This window comes from Protopterus annectens, chromosome 4.part1 (genome assembly GCF_019279795.1).
Source record: "Protopterus annectens isolate FY-2018-M chromosome 4.part1, PAN1.0, whole genome shotgun sequence".
Classification (NCBI taxonomy): Eukaryota; Metazoa; Chordata; order Ceratodontiformes; family Protopteridae; genus Protopterus; species Protopterus annectens.
The window spans coordinates 503959646-503973060 of record NC_056734.1 but is presented as its reverse complement, the minus strand read 5'-3'; the positions used below and the strand labels follow the sequence as shown (position 1 = coordinate 503973060).

The 13415-nt window shown below is 41.8% G+C and overlaps 1 protein-coding gene across 1 annotated transcript in view; it reads right to left on the bottom strand.

Annotated features, from left to right (window-relative positions):
• Positions 1-13415, bottom strand: part of STK25 (serine/threonine kinase 25) — a gene marked incomplete in the record, with an annotated part of 665014 nt that overhangs the window by 41620 nt on the left and 609979 nt on the right. Inside the window, 1 exon segment of the mRNA XM_044070790.1 lies at positions 10285-10356. Within this exon segment, the coding sequence (XP_043926725.1) occupies positions 10285-10356 (72 nt within the window).

The window sequence follows — 13415 nt, the reverse complement described above, 5'->3', positions numbered from 1 at the left end:
GTGTTGTCTGTCCGTATCATTAAATGGCCTTGCTGGAGTTGGTGTTGAAAAGCCTCGATGGCATACATCACTGCCAGCATTTCCTTTTGGTTTATATGCAGATGTGTTTCCTTTGGAGACCATTGTCCTTGTATACACCTGCCTTCCATGTGCGCCCCCCATCCAAGGTCTGAGGCGTCTGTAGTCATGGTCTGTGTTATCTGTGGTTTTTTGAATGACATACCTGTGTTTTCCTGGCTCACCGAGGCCCACCATAGGAATTCCTTTTGTAGGCATGGAATGAGTGGTATGATTGTCTCCAAGTTGTTGCTGTGTTGAGACCAAATGCTTTTTAGGTACCACTGAAGCTTTCTCATGTGTAGTTTTGCTAATGGAACCAGTAGAATGCAGGATGCCATGTAACCCAGGGCCTGTAGGAATCTTGCAGTCATCTGGGTGAGTTTTGCTAAACCTTTGAAGTAATGAGTTAACTTCTCTTGCTTGTCCTCTGTCAGGTAAGCCATCTGAGAGGCTGTGTCTAGTTTGGCTCCTAAGAAGATTATTTGCTGGGATGGCTGCAGTCTTGACTTTTGGAAGTTGACTGTGTATCCCAGAGCTTGAAGTAATCGTATGACATAATCCAGGTTTTTTGTCAACATCAATTTGTCGTCCGCTTGTATGAGGCAGTCGTCCAGATACGGGTAAATTTGTATTCCCTGGAGCCTGCAATGAGCAATCACTGAAGCCAGGCATTTTGTAAATACTCTGGGCGCAGTAGATAAGCCAAATGGCAATGCTGAGAATTGATAATGCTCTGGCCCTGCAAGAAATCTGAGGTATCTTCTGCAGCTGTGTCTGATAGGGACATGCAGGTATGCCTCCTTGAGGTCCAGAGTAATCAGCCACGACTCCTTGCCCAGCATGGGAAGGAGTTGCTGTAGAGTCAGCATTTTGAACTTTGGTACTATGAGAAAGGTGTTTAATGCTGACAAGTCTAGTATTGGTCTCCATTGAGATTCTTTTCTTGGAACAAGGAACAGTCTTGAGTAAAACCCCTGGTCTTGTTCTTGTTGTGGAACTCTTTCTATTGCTTTCATTCGAGTCAGCAGAGTGATTTGCTTGATAGCCTCTGCCCTCTGATTTTGTGGTAGGTTTGGCATGCCTTGTTTTCTTGGTAAGGTATGAAAATGAAACCTGTACCCTCGGTCTATAATGTCCAAAATCCATTTGTCCTTTGTCAGTCTGTGCCAGTTTTCTGCAAACAGAGATAATTTCCCGCCCAAGGGAGCTTCTAGTTGTTCCCTGGTAAGCGGTAGTAGAGGAAAGTCATTGAGTTTGTGGTTGTTGGGCAGGTGAAACCCCTGCATCACTTCTTTGATTTCCTGGCTGCCATTGTCGTCCCCTGTAAGGGCCTCTGTATTGGCCTCTTCCTCGGCCACGTCTGTTCTTACCCTTTGAAACTTTTCTGGATTAGGAAAGGACCAGTTTTTTGAAGGCCAATTCCTACTGAACCTGGGGGGTTGAACCTGGAGGAAATCTTTCACAGTCTGAACTGATTTTGCTTTTTCTTCTATGGTGTTTAAGACATCCTTAGCATTTGCACCAAAAAACTTGTTCTTTTCCAAGGGTGCATCCAGAAGCTTTGCTTTTATATGATCTGGTAGAGGTTGATCTTTTAACCAATCATGTCTATGAATCACTGCCCCTGTCATAGCTGCCCTACATGAAGCTTCCAATGCATCATATCCACACTGCAGGAAGTGATTGCTTACTTGCTGAGTGTTATGTACAGCTTCCTGCAAGGTCTTCCTGTCTAAAGGATCAGGAGAAGCTAATGTTTTTTGTAAATCTTCCAAGAGATAATCCTGATATTGTAACATATGAAAAAGGCGATTTAAAGCTCTCATAGATAAGGTAGTGGATGTGTAAACCTTTTTACCCCATCTCTCTAATGACCTCGCTTCCCTGTTCGAGGGCAAAGGATTTTTTGAGGTGGAGGCTGAAACTCCTTTAGGCCCCTGTGAAATAGTTTCCAAATCAGCAGTATGGGCCCTGAATAAATGGGAATGAGTTTCAGGGACCCTGTAATACCTGTCTGGCTTGGCAGGAGCAGGAGGAAGAGAATCAGGGGTAGCACTAGAGTTAGAATACAAATCATCCAGAACATCAAGTACAGGAGGAATAGCTAAGGGCCTGTGCTGAGGCTTCTTAAGAAAAGTCCTAAGGCGTTTCCTAGAATCAGAATATTCCTGTCCTTGCCACTTGAAATGTTCCCTCATGGTGTGCAGAACTTCCCCAAAGGAAATATCCTCAGGAGGGGAGGCCAAAGGGATGGAATCTTCTGCATCCGAGTCCTCATAGGTCTGGAAGAGCTCTTCCTGGCTATCAGAGTGGACAGAGCCCTCAGAGTCTTCATCTGAAGGAGTAGGGTCAGAGGGTTCAACCCGAGGCCTTTTATCAGGAGGAGGCTGGGATGCTCTCTCAGGATGGGCCTGTGAACCTCTAATCATGGAAATTAAATCAGCAGCCATGGACATAATTTGTGTCTCCGGAGTCGGCTGAGGTAAGGATTTAGAAGTAATATGCTTTGTTTTGCTGGCTGCCTTAGCCCTACTGTAGGCCTTAATAGACATGGCCATAGGAGGCCTGGCAGCTCCACGTGCCGGAGTGACCATGTCCACAGCAATGGTCTCGGGCATTTCCTCGGTTTCGGTATCCGGAGGAAAATCTATAACTGGCGGAGTAATGTCTGGAATCGGAGTCGTCGGTAATGCGGTGGAGAGACCGTCTCAGAGGGAACCGGAGCACTCGCGCTAGGTTTTGGCGTGGAGTCGGTGGTAGACGGGGGCCGAGAATGTCGGTCCCGGTCTTTTCGCTTTTTAGGCGTTTGCGATGTCGGAAGATCCGACGGCATGGTGTAAGCAAATTTATCGCCGAAAATATCTTCAGCGAACTCCGCCCGGCGCCTGAGAGTGCGCTTGTTGAAGCGAGCACAGGCTACACAGGCCGAGACGTCGTGGTCTGGGCCCAGGCAAGGGAGGCAGTAAGAGTGGAAATCCTTATGAGGTATTTGTTTACCACAAAAAAGACAATTGTTAACTTTTTCAGTAATTTCTGACATCGGCTGAGGCAAAAAAAGGTCCCCAACGGGGTACTTAGCTTTTTTGATGACTTCGATATCGTAGAATACAGGAGCTGACCGACCGGCACTTGCGAACCGCTTCTGCTTCGGGCACCGCGCGGCAAGAAAGACTGAAGAAAATGGCGTCGGCTGATGCTTATACACTCCAGCCGCTCTGACGTCGGAGAGAAATGCGACCAGCCGACGTCGGACCCAGACTTTGGAATCCGGCCGACCGAGGGCTGCCTGAGGCAGGACAACCCACATGTTATGACTGCAGTTGCATTCTTGAAGGACATGTTATGCAACATTTAAACATTACCAATAAGAAAAAAAATATCTGTTTTACTTGCAGTTAACTTTCTCCCCTCTCCTCTCCAAAGTAGTTCTGCAAAGATTAATGACAATATAGGGCATATGCTTTAGAGTCCAGCACAAGTTTAAGTCCACAAAAATCCAATATTTCCAAATCTACTTGTTCTTCCATGTTTCACAAATATAATTATTGTTTTGTAAACCCATATTTGTCTGTTTGCAAGTTACTAATTTTATGCTCCGAATATTAACAACAAGAAGCAGGGTATATGCTTTAAAGTTCCCCACAAGTTTAAGTCCAAGGAAGTCTAATATTTTCAGATGTTCTTATTCTGTCATGTTTCACAAATATAGTTATACTGCTTTATCATCCCACAGTTGTTGATTTCCAAGTTACTAACTTTAATTCTGTTCATCACCATCTCCCAAAGTCTCTCTCTGTTTTATTTCCAACATATTCCTGATTCTTCTAATCAATTCTTATGTTTTCTTGTTTCTCTCAGGCAAATGAAACAGTGGAAAAGATTTTACGGGTTCAGTCTCTCTGTAGTCCTTATTACCAGAACATGAAGCAGAACCTCCTCCTGATTTCACAGCCCATCCTTTGTTGGACAAACTTTTATATTTCCTCCTTAGCATGAACTTCATCAAAAAATTATTTTGACCCTCCAGGGAAAAACACTTTAAAATGGCTGGGTACAGCAGTTTGAATCTCACATGTGCGCTTCAACATTCCCTAAATAATGGGATATATTTACTCCTGTTCTGCCTGGTATACACTGAGTAATCTTTCTCCACAAACACTCTACTGTCTTCCACTTTTAGCACTTTATCCTCCTGCCACAATTTTGTCAGATCAATTCCTTCTGCTGATAAGACTGCAGTTTTACTATTAACGGGTCTAGGTTGTTTTCTAGTAACCAGATGTGGAGCATATGCACGATGTGCTCTTTCAATTAACAGTTCCTGTTGTGGAATATCAGTCCAGTTGCTTATTTTTGCTCTTATAAAATTAACACAGTTTATTCCTTCCAACTTCTCTGGTACAGCATAAAATCTCAGGTTTTCATAAGTGCTCTGTCCTCCAACTCTATTTTTTGAAACATCTCTTCTTGTGCAATCTTATTCAGCCAGCCTTTTCCTCAATTCAACCTCAGCAGTTTGCAGTTGTCACCTTATCTCAATTTCTGTTTAAAGCTGCTTTTTTTTTTCAGCTATTTGTTGTTTGTGCTGACATACTCCATCAATGCTTGGTTTATTTTAACTAGTTCTGTGTGGAGCTGTTTTACACTCTCCTTTAGGTTACTGGACGTCATGTCTGTAACTTTTATTGCTTCTTGGTGAACAACCACAGTACTTCTCTCAGTCTGTGTTTCTTTCTCACCTTTTATTTATTTTATATTTGTTTACCGGAATGTCTGACTGGACACAGGTCTTTTTTCAGCAGAGGCCCGGGGAGAAAAGCTCCAAAGATATACATTGTAAAAATAAAAAATGAATAATAATAAAAGAACATTATAGTAGCATACAATTTCAGCAATAGAACAAACATGGGCAATACAGTACTTTAGAAGTTACAGTATCAACATGAGATAATGTGAGTATATACAATATAGATAAAAGAGGAAGACGGGTTATAATAGAACAAATAAACAAGTGAAGTACGCTAGCACTAACTGAGGAGGTGTGGTTAACTACACAGAACAGAATTATTCAGGAAGATTACAAGAGCAATGCCAGGTGTTAACTAAGTGAGTAGTGAGGAGCTTTTTGAATTGTACTATGGAGCAGTTAGAGGAAATATAACGTAGGAATGCTGTATGAGAAGAGATTCCCCGGCTGAGTTGTTGGGTTTGGTGGTTTGTAAAAGGAGTTTGTCACTGGAACAGAAGGCTCTAGAAGTGTACGGTTGTATAAGATTTATGAGAGCAGGGATTTTATCTGGTTGATGCAAAATTTTGTGGGCAAAGGTTAGTTGTTTACAGTGTAACAGGTGAGGGAGTTCTAGCCAATTTAGTTGTTTAAGAGAAGTGCAGCAATGTGACCTGTGTGTGGTATCAGCAAACTTGGCAATGTTGTTGTAATGTGATTCTAGCTTGGTAAGATCAGTTTTACAGAGGTTGGTTAGTACAGTTGAGGCATATAAGAGAACTGACGGGAGGTGTGTATGGGCCATGATAGCTTTTGTGGATCTAGTTAAAAACTTTCTGTAAAGAAGGCCCAATTTTTTTATGAACCTTTTTAATAGTTTGGGCAATAAGAATGTCAAATTTCAGACTCTTTTCACTTTCGACCTCTAGCAGTTTAGTATGTGTTGCTGGGGTGATAATAGTTTTGTTTTTGGACTCTCAGTTGAAAGTTAGGTGAGTGGAGGGAGTCCTAGAGGAATAAAGGAGAAGCAGCTTTATTTTGTTGGGGTTTAGGATGAGTTGGAGGTTGGTGAGCCATGTTTCTACTGACAGAAATTAATCTTGGGTTATAGTGTGGAGGTTTTGTAGGGAGGAGGCTGTGCATATTAGAGTAGAGTCATGTGTATTATCACAGAGGAGTGAAGAGTGGAGATGTAGAGTGGATTGGTATAGAGGGAGACAAGCAGGGGTACAAGAATGGAGCCTTGAGGGACCACTAAGGCAACTGGCAGGAGAATGAAGAGGTGGTGTTGCCACAGTACAGCCTGCTGACATCCTGATAGGTAGATTTGAACAAGGAGATAGAGGAGCTACTAAGGTTTAGGGAGGATAGGATCTTGATATGCTTGTTGTGATTTACCATGGTCAAAGGCTTTGGACAAGTCTAAAAATATGGCAGATACAAATTGTCCTTGGTTTCTATAATGGTTGACTATATTAGTAAAGGACAATAAGGGCTCTAGTGGTACTGTGATAGTGGCGAAAAACGTGTTGTGTGTTTGACAGTAGTTTGTGGATGTGTAGGCAGCTTTTGTAGCTAATTTTCCTCCATGTCCTTTATATTTCTTTTTTTCCTGGCATCAAGGCAGTGCACTTACCAGCCAGTTATTAACACTGAAATTTACCCAGAAATATAGGCCCACTGGCCTTCTTTGTTAAGTTTCTGTTTTCAGACTGGGAGAGCCAGAATTAAGCTGTTACTCAATGTGCAGCCATCTTGGAAGTCGTGAGGACCTTGTTTTGATCCGTTCAAGTAAAGTAGAGTTTATACATTTGTACAGGTGTTTATATAGGGCATTTGTGTACACCTCTGTATAGAAGCCATTGTTGACAGTGGTAGCAGGGGGTTTGAAACTATTTATTCACTGCATAGAGGCTATAGTTTCATCCTTTTTGCTCCGGGGGGGTCAGGTATGATTGTTACTCTGAACAAGACTGATGTATGATCAGACCTTAACAGGGATGGCAACACACAGGGTGTAGTGCAGATACCCCCTATGTTGGTGAGTACTAAGTCTAGGACATTCAAGCCCCTTGTGGGGGTGCAGACTACCTGTTCCAGAGCAATACAACTTCCAATCGGGGGAAGGAAAGTTGAATTACCCATGACAAAGGTGTTTGGCTGCATAGTGAGCAACTCAAGTAGGTGCCAGGTAGGCAGAGTGGTTCTCATGATTCATGGTGGGGGGACATATAGCCAACAACAATAAGAAAAGTGGTTTTACCTACAGTTACAGTTGGACTTTGAGCAGCTCCAGGGAGTCAGTGCCATTTGACCAGTATTGAGGTGTGTTTGTCTTTAATGAAGATGAATACACCTCAACCTTTGGTTCTTTTACTCAAGTTTTGAAGTCTGAATGTGTGGAAGGCATTGTAGCCTTGCATGGCTGCGGTACTCTCTGCATCCTTGAACCACGTCTCTGTGACTGCACAGACATCGCATCTTCCAAGGTAAGGATTGTTTCCAGTGAGTGAAGTTTCTGATTTAGACTCCTAGCATTAAGCAGCATAACCTTTAGTTTGTCTCTACTGGATTTTTTACGTCAGGGATTTTATGACATTTCCTAAAAAAAGCACTATGAGGGCCGCAAGTACCTTTGCCAGTAACTGAAAGCCAAGAGGTGATAGGTGACGAACATCTCTGGCAAAGCAGCATGGTAAGTCGACCATATCTTCCCAGGCTAGACTGACACCAGGAGCTAAGCCAATTCTTGAAGTCAATCATTTTTTGTTTATATTGAGGCATCATCCTGGGTAAAGGCAGAATGCTACGTAGGGCTAGGGACATACCTGCCTGGGACACAGTCAGAGGGCTCAGTCATGTCTCTCTTCATATACTCCAGTGAGGTACATCTCAAGTCACTCACTCTGACATGGACTACGTCAGAGTCACAATAGTACTTGCAGTTGAGAAACGTAAGTGTGTGCATGATCTAACAAATCCTGGCACCTGACAGACAACTCTCCATGACCTTCTTCTTGTCTAGCTTGGTGAGAGGGGGACACCTGTGTCTCTCACTATGGAATCACCTATGACCATAGACATTTGGTTTTGTGGTGTTTTACGGTAGGGGCTTATTTGCTGACACACTGTTGTGTGTAGTGGATTCTGTTGGGTCTGTAGTGTGTGCAGTAGGTTTGCACTTGGGGAGGTCTCTGATCTTTAGATAGGCTTCTAACGAGTACCTCCGTGTATATTGATTTGTGTGTTGTGAGCTTAAGTGCAAGAGGTGAAGTGTGAGTCTGTGTGTGCGTGTGCTGACAACCTGTTTGATATTTGTTTCTTTGAGAGAGAATTGATTCCAAATTCATAGTATAGATACATCTCTCACGTTGTTTGTTTTAGGAGTAACTGGTTGTCAGTGTATGAGGCAATTGCTACATTGCCTCAGGATGCCCATGTCAATCAAGCTGGCTGAAGAAATGATGGGAAACTGTCTATTATGGCAGGTATATACTGTAGTAACTAGTGGGGTGTGGGTTGTGGGCTAGACGGACCAGGTTTTGCTGTAAGACTAACAAAAAAGCAGCTATTCTATGGAAGGCTAGGAGTAGAAAACTGTCACTGCTTCACAATGCACAACTGAGTTGCACACAGGACAGCAGTGCAATATCTGAGTAGTGCCGATAAGCTGACCACAAAGCTTAAATACAAATGAGGTTAAACAGTTTTTAACAATGTAACCATTGGGAAAGCCCAAGACTGATCCTTATTCCATCAATCCCGAACTCAGACAAGTCCTTGGCCGCACACTTCTGCCACAAGAGTGCAGGGGGCCTTCTTAATGAGGCTGGTTTAGTAGTCAAATGATGCCAAACAGTCTAGATTCAGCAAGCCTGAATCCAGCTTATGCTATTAAATGCAGAAGTACTAGAAATTTAAAGTGCAGAAAATCACAGTCACAGCAGCACAATAACATTTTTAGTAAAGCAGCAACTCAATAGAATAATCCCACAAGAGTGTAGACCAGAAACCTTCCTAGTGTGATATACTGCAAAGACACTTATAACAAAAGGCACAATAAGCTTTCAACCAACAATTTCCAGCTCTCACAGGGGCAGAAGCTACCCTCTCCTCCCATAACAGTGTAGACCACAGACTTTCTTAATGTAAAATAACTGGCCTGAAGCCCAAGTGCTTAAACCAGAACCAATACACTTTTAGAACAACAGACACAATAAGCTTTCAACCAGGAATTCCCAACTTAGAAGGATGTAAGCTACCTCTCCACAAGAGTGCAGACTACAACCTTTCTTAATGTAAAACAACTGGCCTGAAGCCTAGTGCTTAAACCAAAACTAACAGGCTTAGTATGACAGTTACAATTTAATCAGGCAACTAACAAGCAGTAATAAATGCAGCAGAATAAATGCAATTGAACACTTTTAAGAACAAGCAGCAAAAGCAAAATAAAGTAGGAAGAAACACAAATACAGTAAAAGCAGCTGAATAAAGTACACATTTTTAAGTTAAGTCAGAAGGGAGGAAACATAAGATAATTCAAGGTTAAAAAACTAAGGGTGTGGGCGTTCCCAACTGATCTCTCCATACTCAGTAGAATGAGCTGACGAGATGAAACTGGCAGGAGTGTCCAAAATCAGATTTATAGTAGGGCCAGGAAACTCAAAAGCCGTCACACATTTAAGAATACAGCAACAGTTGGTCAGGTGGGCAGGAAAAATAAAATGCAGTGATCAGCAATATTCAAGCAGAGTACAGCAAGCAAGCCAAACAAGCTCTCCAGCTAAATATAGATGCCTCCAAATATTTCTAGCTAAATGAGGAATGCTATTTCTCAGCTCCTCCTACTAATTAGCTGATGTTATTCACTGTTTGCAAAGGAATTTTTTGGCAGGACCCTAGCCAAGATCTCTTAAAACTCCAACAGAACAGAAAACTTAAAAACAAAACAAATGTAATACAAGAAAAAGATAAAAAATACAGGTGACCAAACCTTAAATGAAAAACTTTAATTCAAAATAAAATGCAGATGGAGATCAGCAATAATCAGGCAGAGTACAGCAAGCCAAGCAAGCACTCCAGCTTAACTACTATAAGAACATCTGGAAACAGAGATTACTGACTGCTCTTAATATTGAAACACATACAATAATATAGATATGTACTGCGGTGGTGGTGCTGCGGTAGCGTTGTCGCCTCACAGTTAGACGTTGCCCATTCGATTCTCAGAGCGTCTTCTGTGTGGCGACATGCGTGAATGGGTGTTCCTTTGTTGAAGGTTGTGCATTAGGCCCGGCAAGCCAGCATGTAAAAATCTACTGCCAATCATTAGCGAACCAGAGTTCCGCTGTGGCGACCCCTAACCGGGAAAAGCCGAAAGACACAAACAAAGACACAACTACAATAATATAGATATGTAGAGAACACACACCTGCCATGGTAGCAATGTTTTTTATCCCAAACATCCATATTTCAGACATAATGAAGTTGGAACTTACCTCCCTGAACATTGGTCCGACAAGAGTGGTCAAGCATTGAGACCGTGGCTGACGCTTGATCATGTCAGAGTTCTACAAATTCAAGAAAAGGTTAAAAAAGTAAAAAAAAAATCCAGTGTACAAACTTTCTGGTCAAGTTAAAAAATCAGTCAGTATATCAAAATTAAATGTACCATTATTTGAGATGTAACTGAATCTGCCATGTGCATACTCTTCTACGTAGCAACAGTTTGTTCAACCAGTGCAGCAACCCCTTTGGTAAGCTGGCTACTGCACAGAATGGACAATATATACTAGCCACATATGAGAAAGACTATCAAATATGTGGTTGGGTTATTCATAAAATAACATCCCTTAGGCCTTGATGAAAATGTACAAAGTCTCTGAAAGTCAGCAGTGGGCCAAAAGCAAGAACACCTACTCAGCATACATCATGCACATTCACAGATGAGGAACATGCATGAAAAATCTCAAAGTGTGTTTCCAAATCTAAATGACCAACATTCAGGACTGCTGGTCATTAATAAATTTAATATACATAAATAAATTTAAAAAAACATGAAAACTAATGGTATATCTAAACAGAATTAACGGAATTTTTAACCATCTGTAAATCACTTCATTCAGAATAATCACACAAATGCAGAAAGTTTGTCACCTGACAGCATAAAGATTCAACAAAAATGACTATACTTCGGCTTTTTCCCGGCTAGGGGTCACCACAACGGATCACCTGTCCGCTCATGACTGGCAGTGGAGTTTTATGGTGTCGAGTTGCCAGCTCGGCACCCAACCTTCCACAGAAGGCACACACAGGCACACACTCATGCCTAGAGCCAATTTAGAGTATCCAATCCACCTACAGCATGTCTTTGGGATGTGGGAGGAAACCCACGTGACCACAGGGAGGACATGCAGACTCCGCACAGAAGGTACCCCAGCTGAGAATCGAACCGGAGAACCTCTTTCTGTGACGTGGCAACACTAACCGCTGCACCACTGCGGCTGCTCTAACAAAAGTTACTATACTGATTCATGTAAAATATATTTACCCAAAGCAAAAGTCCCCTTCAACATGCTTTAATCTGCTTACTCCATTGTAAAAACAAGGCAAAAACTGAATACATTAAAAATGAAACAGATAAATAAATGAATATTTAAATATTAAATATGTGTATGATTATTAAAATACTTTTTGAGAGATTGGGACACACATGCACCAAATGAATGTATAAACCCCAAGCATATAGTGCAATTATATTACATGCATAAGATGCCCTTGTTTACCAAGTCTCACACCTCGTCATTGTGAAGGTTTAGCAGTTAAATTCCATCAGCACAGATGGCTTGTACATCTCTCCCAGGTGCACCTTGAGGCACAACTAAGGACAACCTCTTGTGGCTAACAAACAACATATAGGAAGACGACTGTGTAAGGAGACACAAAAGTCAACTGATCTACTGATGTGGACTCTTATCTTAATCCCACCACAAATTTATTTGGTCTAGTACAGTTTAACATTACTACCACTAGGATTAAAATTTCTGGGAGACAAAAGTACTTCGGACTGAGTGTTAATCACTCCAGAAAACACAGATAAACTGTGCACTATGGCAGACTATTCAAGTATTAATTTTCCGGTCTTTCATCTAGTTGCATTTATAGATCAAAAAAATGACAGTGCCATTATCATGTTCAATGACAAACTTTGTCCCACATATTCACTTCCATCCTCAAGAAACTTAATTAAACCCTTCTTCAATACCTCATAGCCTTGGCATTAAGGCTGACTGCTTCAACCACTCCTTCCTAAAAAGGCTGATATATGGCACCTGTCAGGCATTAAAATAAAAATAAATATGTATCTCCTTACTTTGGATAAATTCCTCACATACCACACTGAAGGGACTTGCAAACATTGCCATGATTACAGAACACCTCAATATCCTGTACAATGCAGAGAGCTACATAATCAACTAATATACCTCATCCCAAATTCTAAAAATAATCACTATAACGAGTACCAAAGGTAACACAAATTCAACCCAGCATTTTTCTGGCAAAACATATCATAGTCACTCAGTCCACGAAAGAAATCCTAAACAAATCCTTTACCAATGTATCCTCTTCAGATATTTCTAGTATAAATAAGGTAGTACTATGGCACCTTCTATCAACTTGCTTCTATCTTTCCCATTATGACCTATTTCATATGGAAGCTTTTAACTAAACATTCACCTGCTAGACAACCTTTTTACTGAATATGATAAACTTACAAGAGAAGCAACTGGCCACCTTCTCACCGTACTCATCAACCACTCCATCTTAAAAAGGCCTGCACTGCTGGTGCTTGCATACAGGGTTAAAGCCCTGACTATGGCAGTATGGCCCAGGTGACCTGAACCTGATTAGTGGTTTGGGCACTTGAAAGTCCAGCCAGGGACAGTTATGCCTATCCTTGGGGAGGATGCTTGCTTGGGCACACCTGCGGTTGATCCCTGGTAGAAACTGGAGACATGCAGAGAGTGCAGTCTGTAATAGTTGCAATGCTTCAGCTGAGCCACATGCACAGATGTGGACAACACTTCACAAAGCCCTTTGTATGGCATCCAATTGGACTGTACAAGTGTGAGGATTATGCCTTAAAGGGAAAATACTCCCTTGGTAGGAGAACAACACTGTCCCAGATTGTTTCATTCTCATCTACAGTCCTGAATATGACTGAGTCAGTCTTGGTGAGGTCAAATGAAGTTCACTAGACTCACTGGATGAGAACAGACAGTAGAAAAACCTGACAGTCAGGTGTGGGAGAGCCAGAAAAAGAAATCTGCGGAGCCTATGTCCCTGATCAACTGAAATTCTCAATCAATGCTCCATTACACAAGAATTACACATCAACAGAGTTACTCAGCTACAAGCCAACAGCTCTCCCAATGACTCAAAAAAACTGAAAAATGTATCCATAAGCAGTTGATGGCACATCTGACACACATAACTCCTATTACTCAATATAGTTTTCAGCTAAGATACAGCAGGATAAACATGTTCATACTGCCTGTAATGGCATCTGTAAACAAACTAATGCACACAATAGATGTGTTTTTGCACTTTTCCAAGGTTTTGAATACAG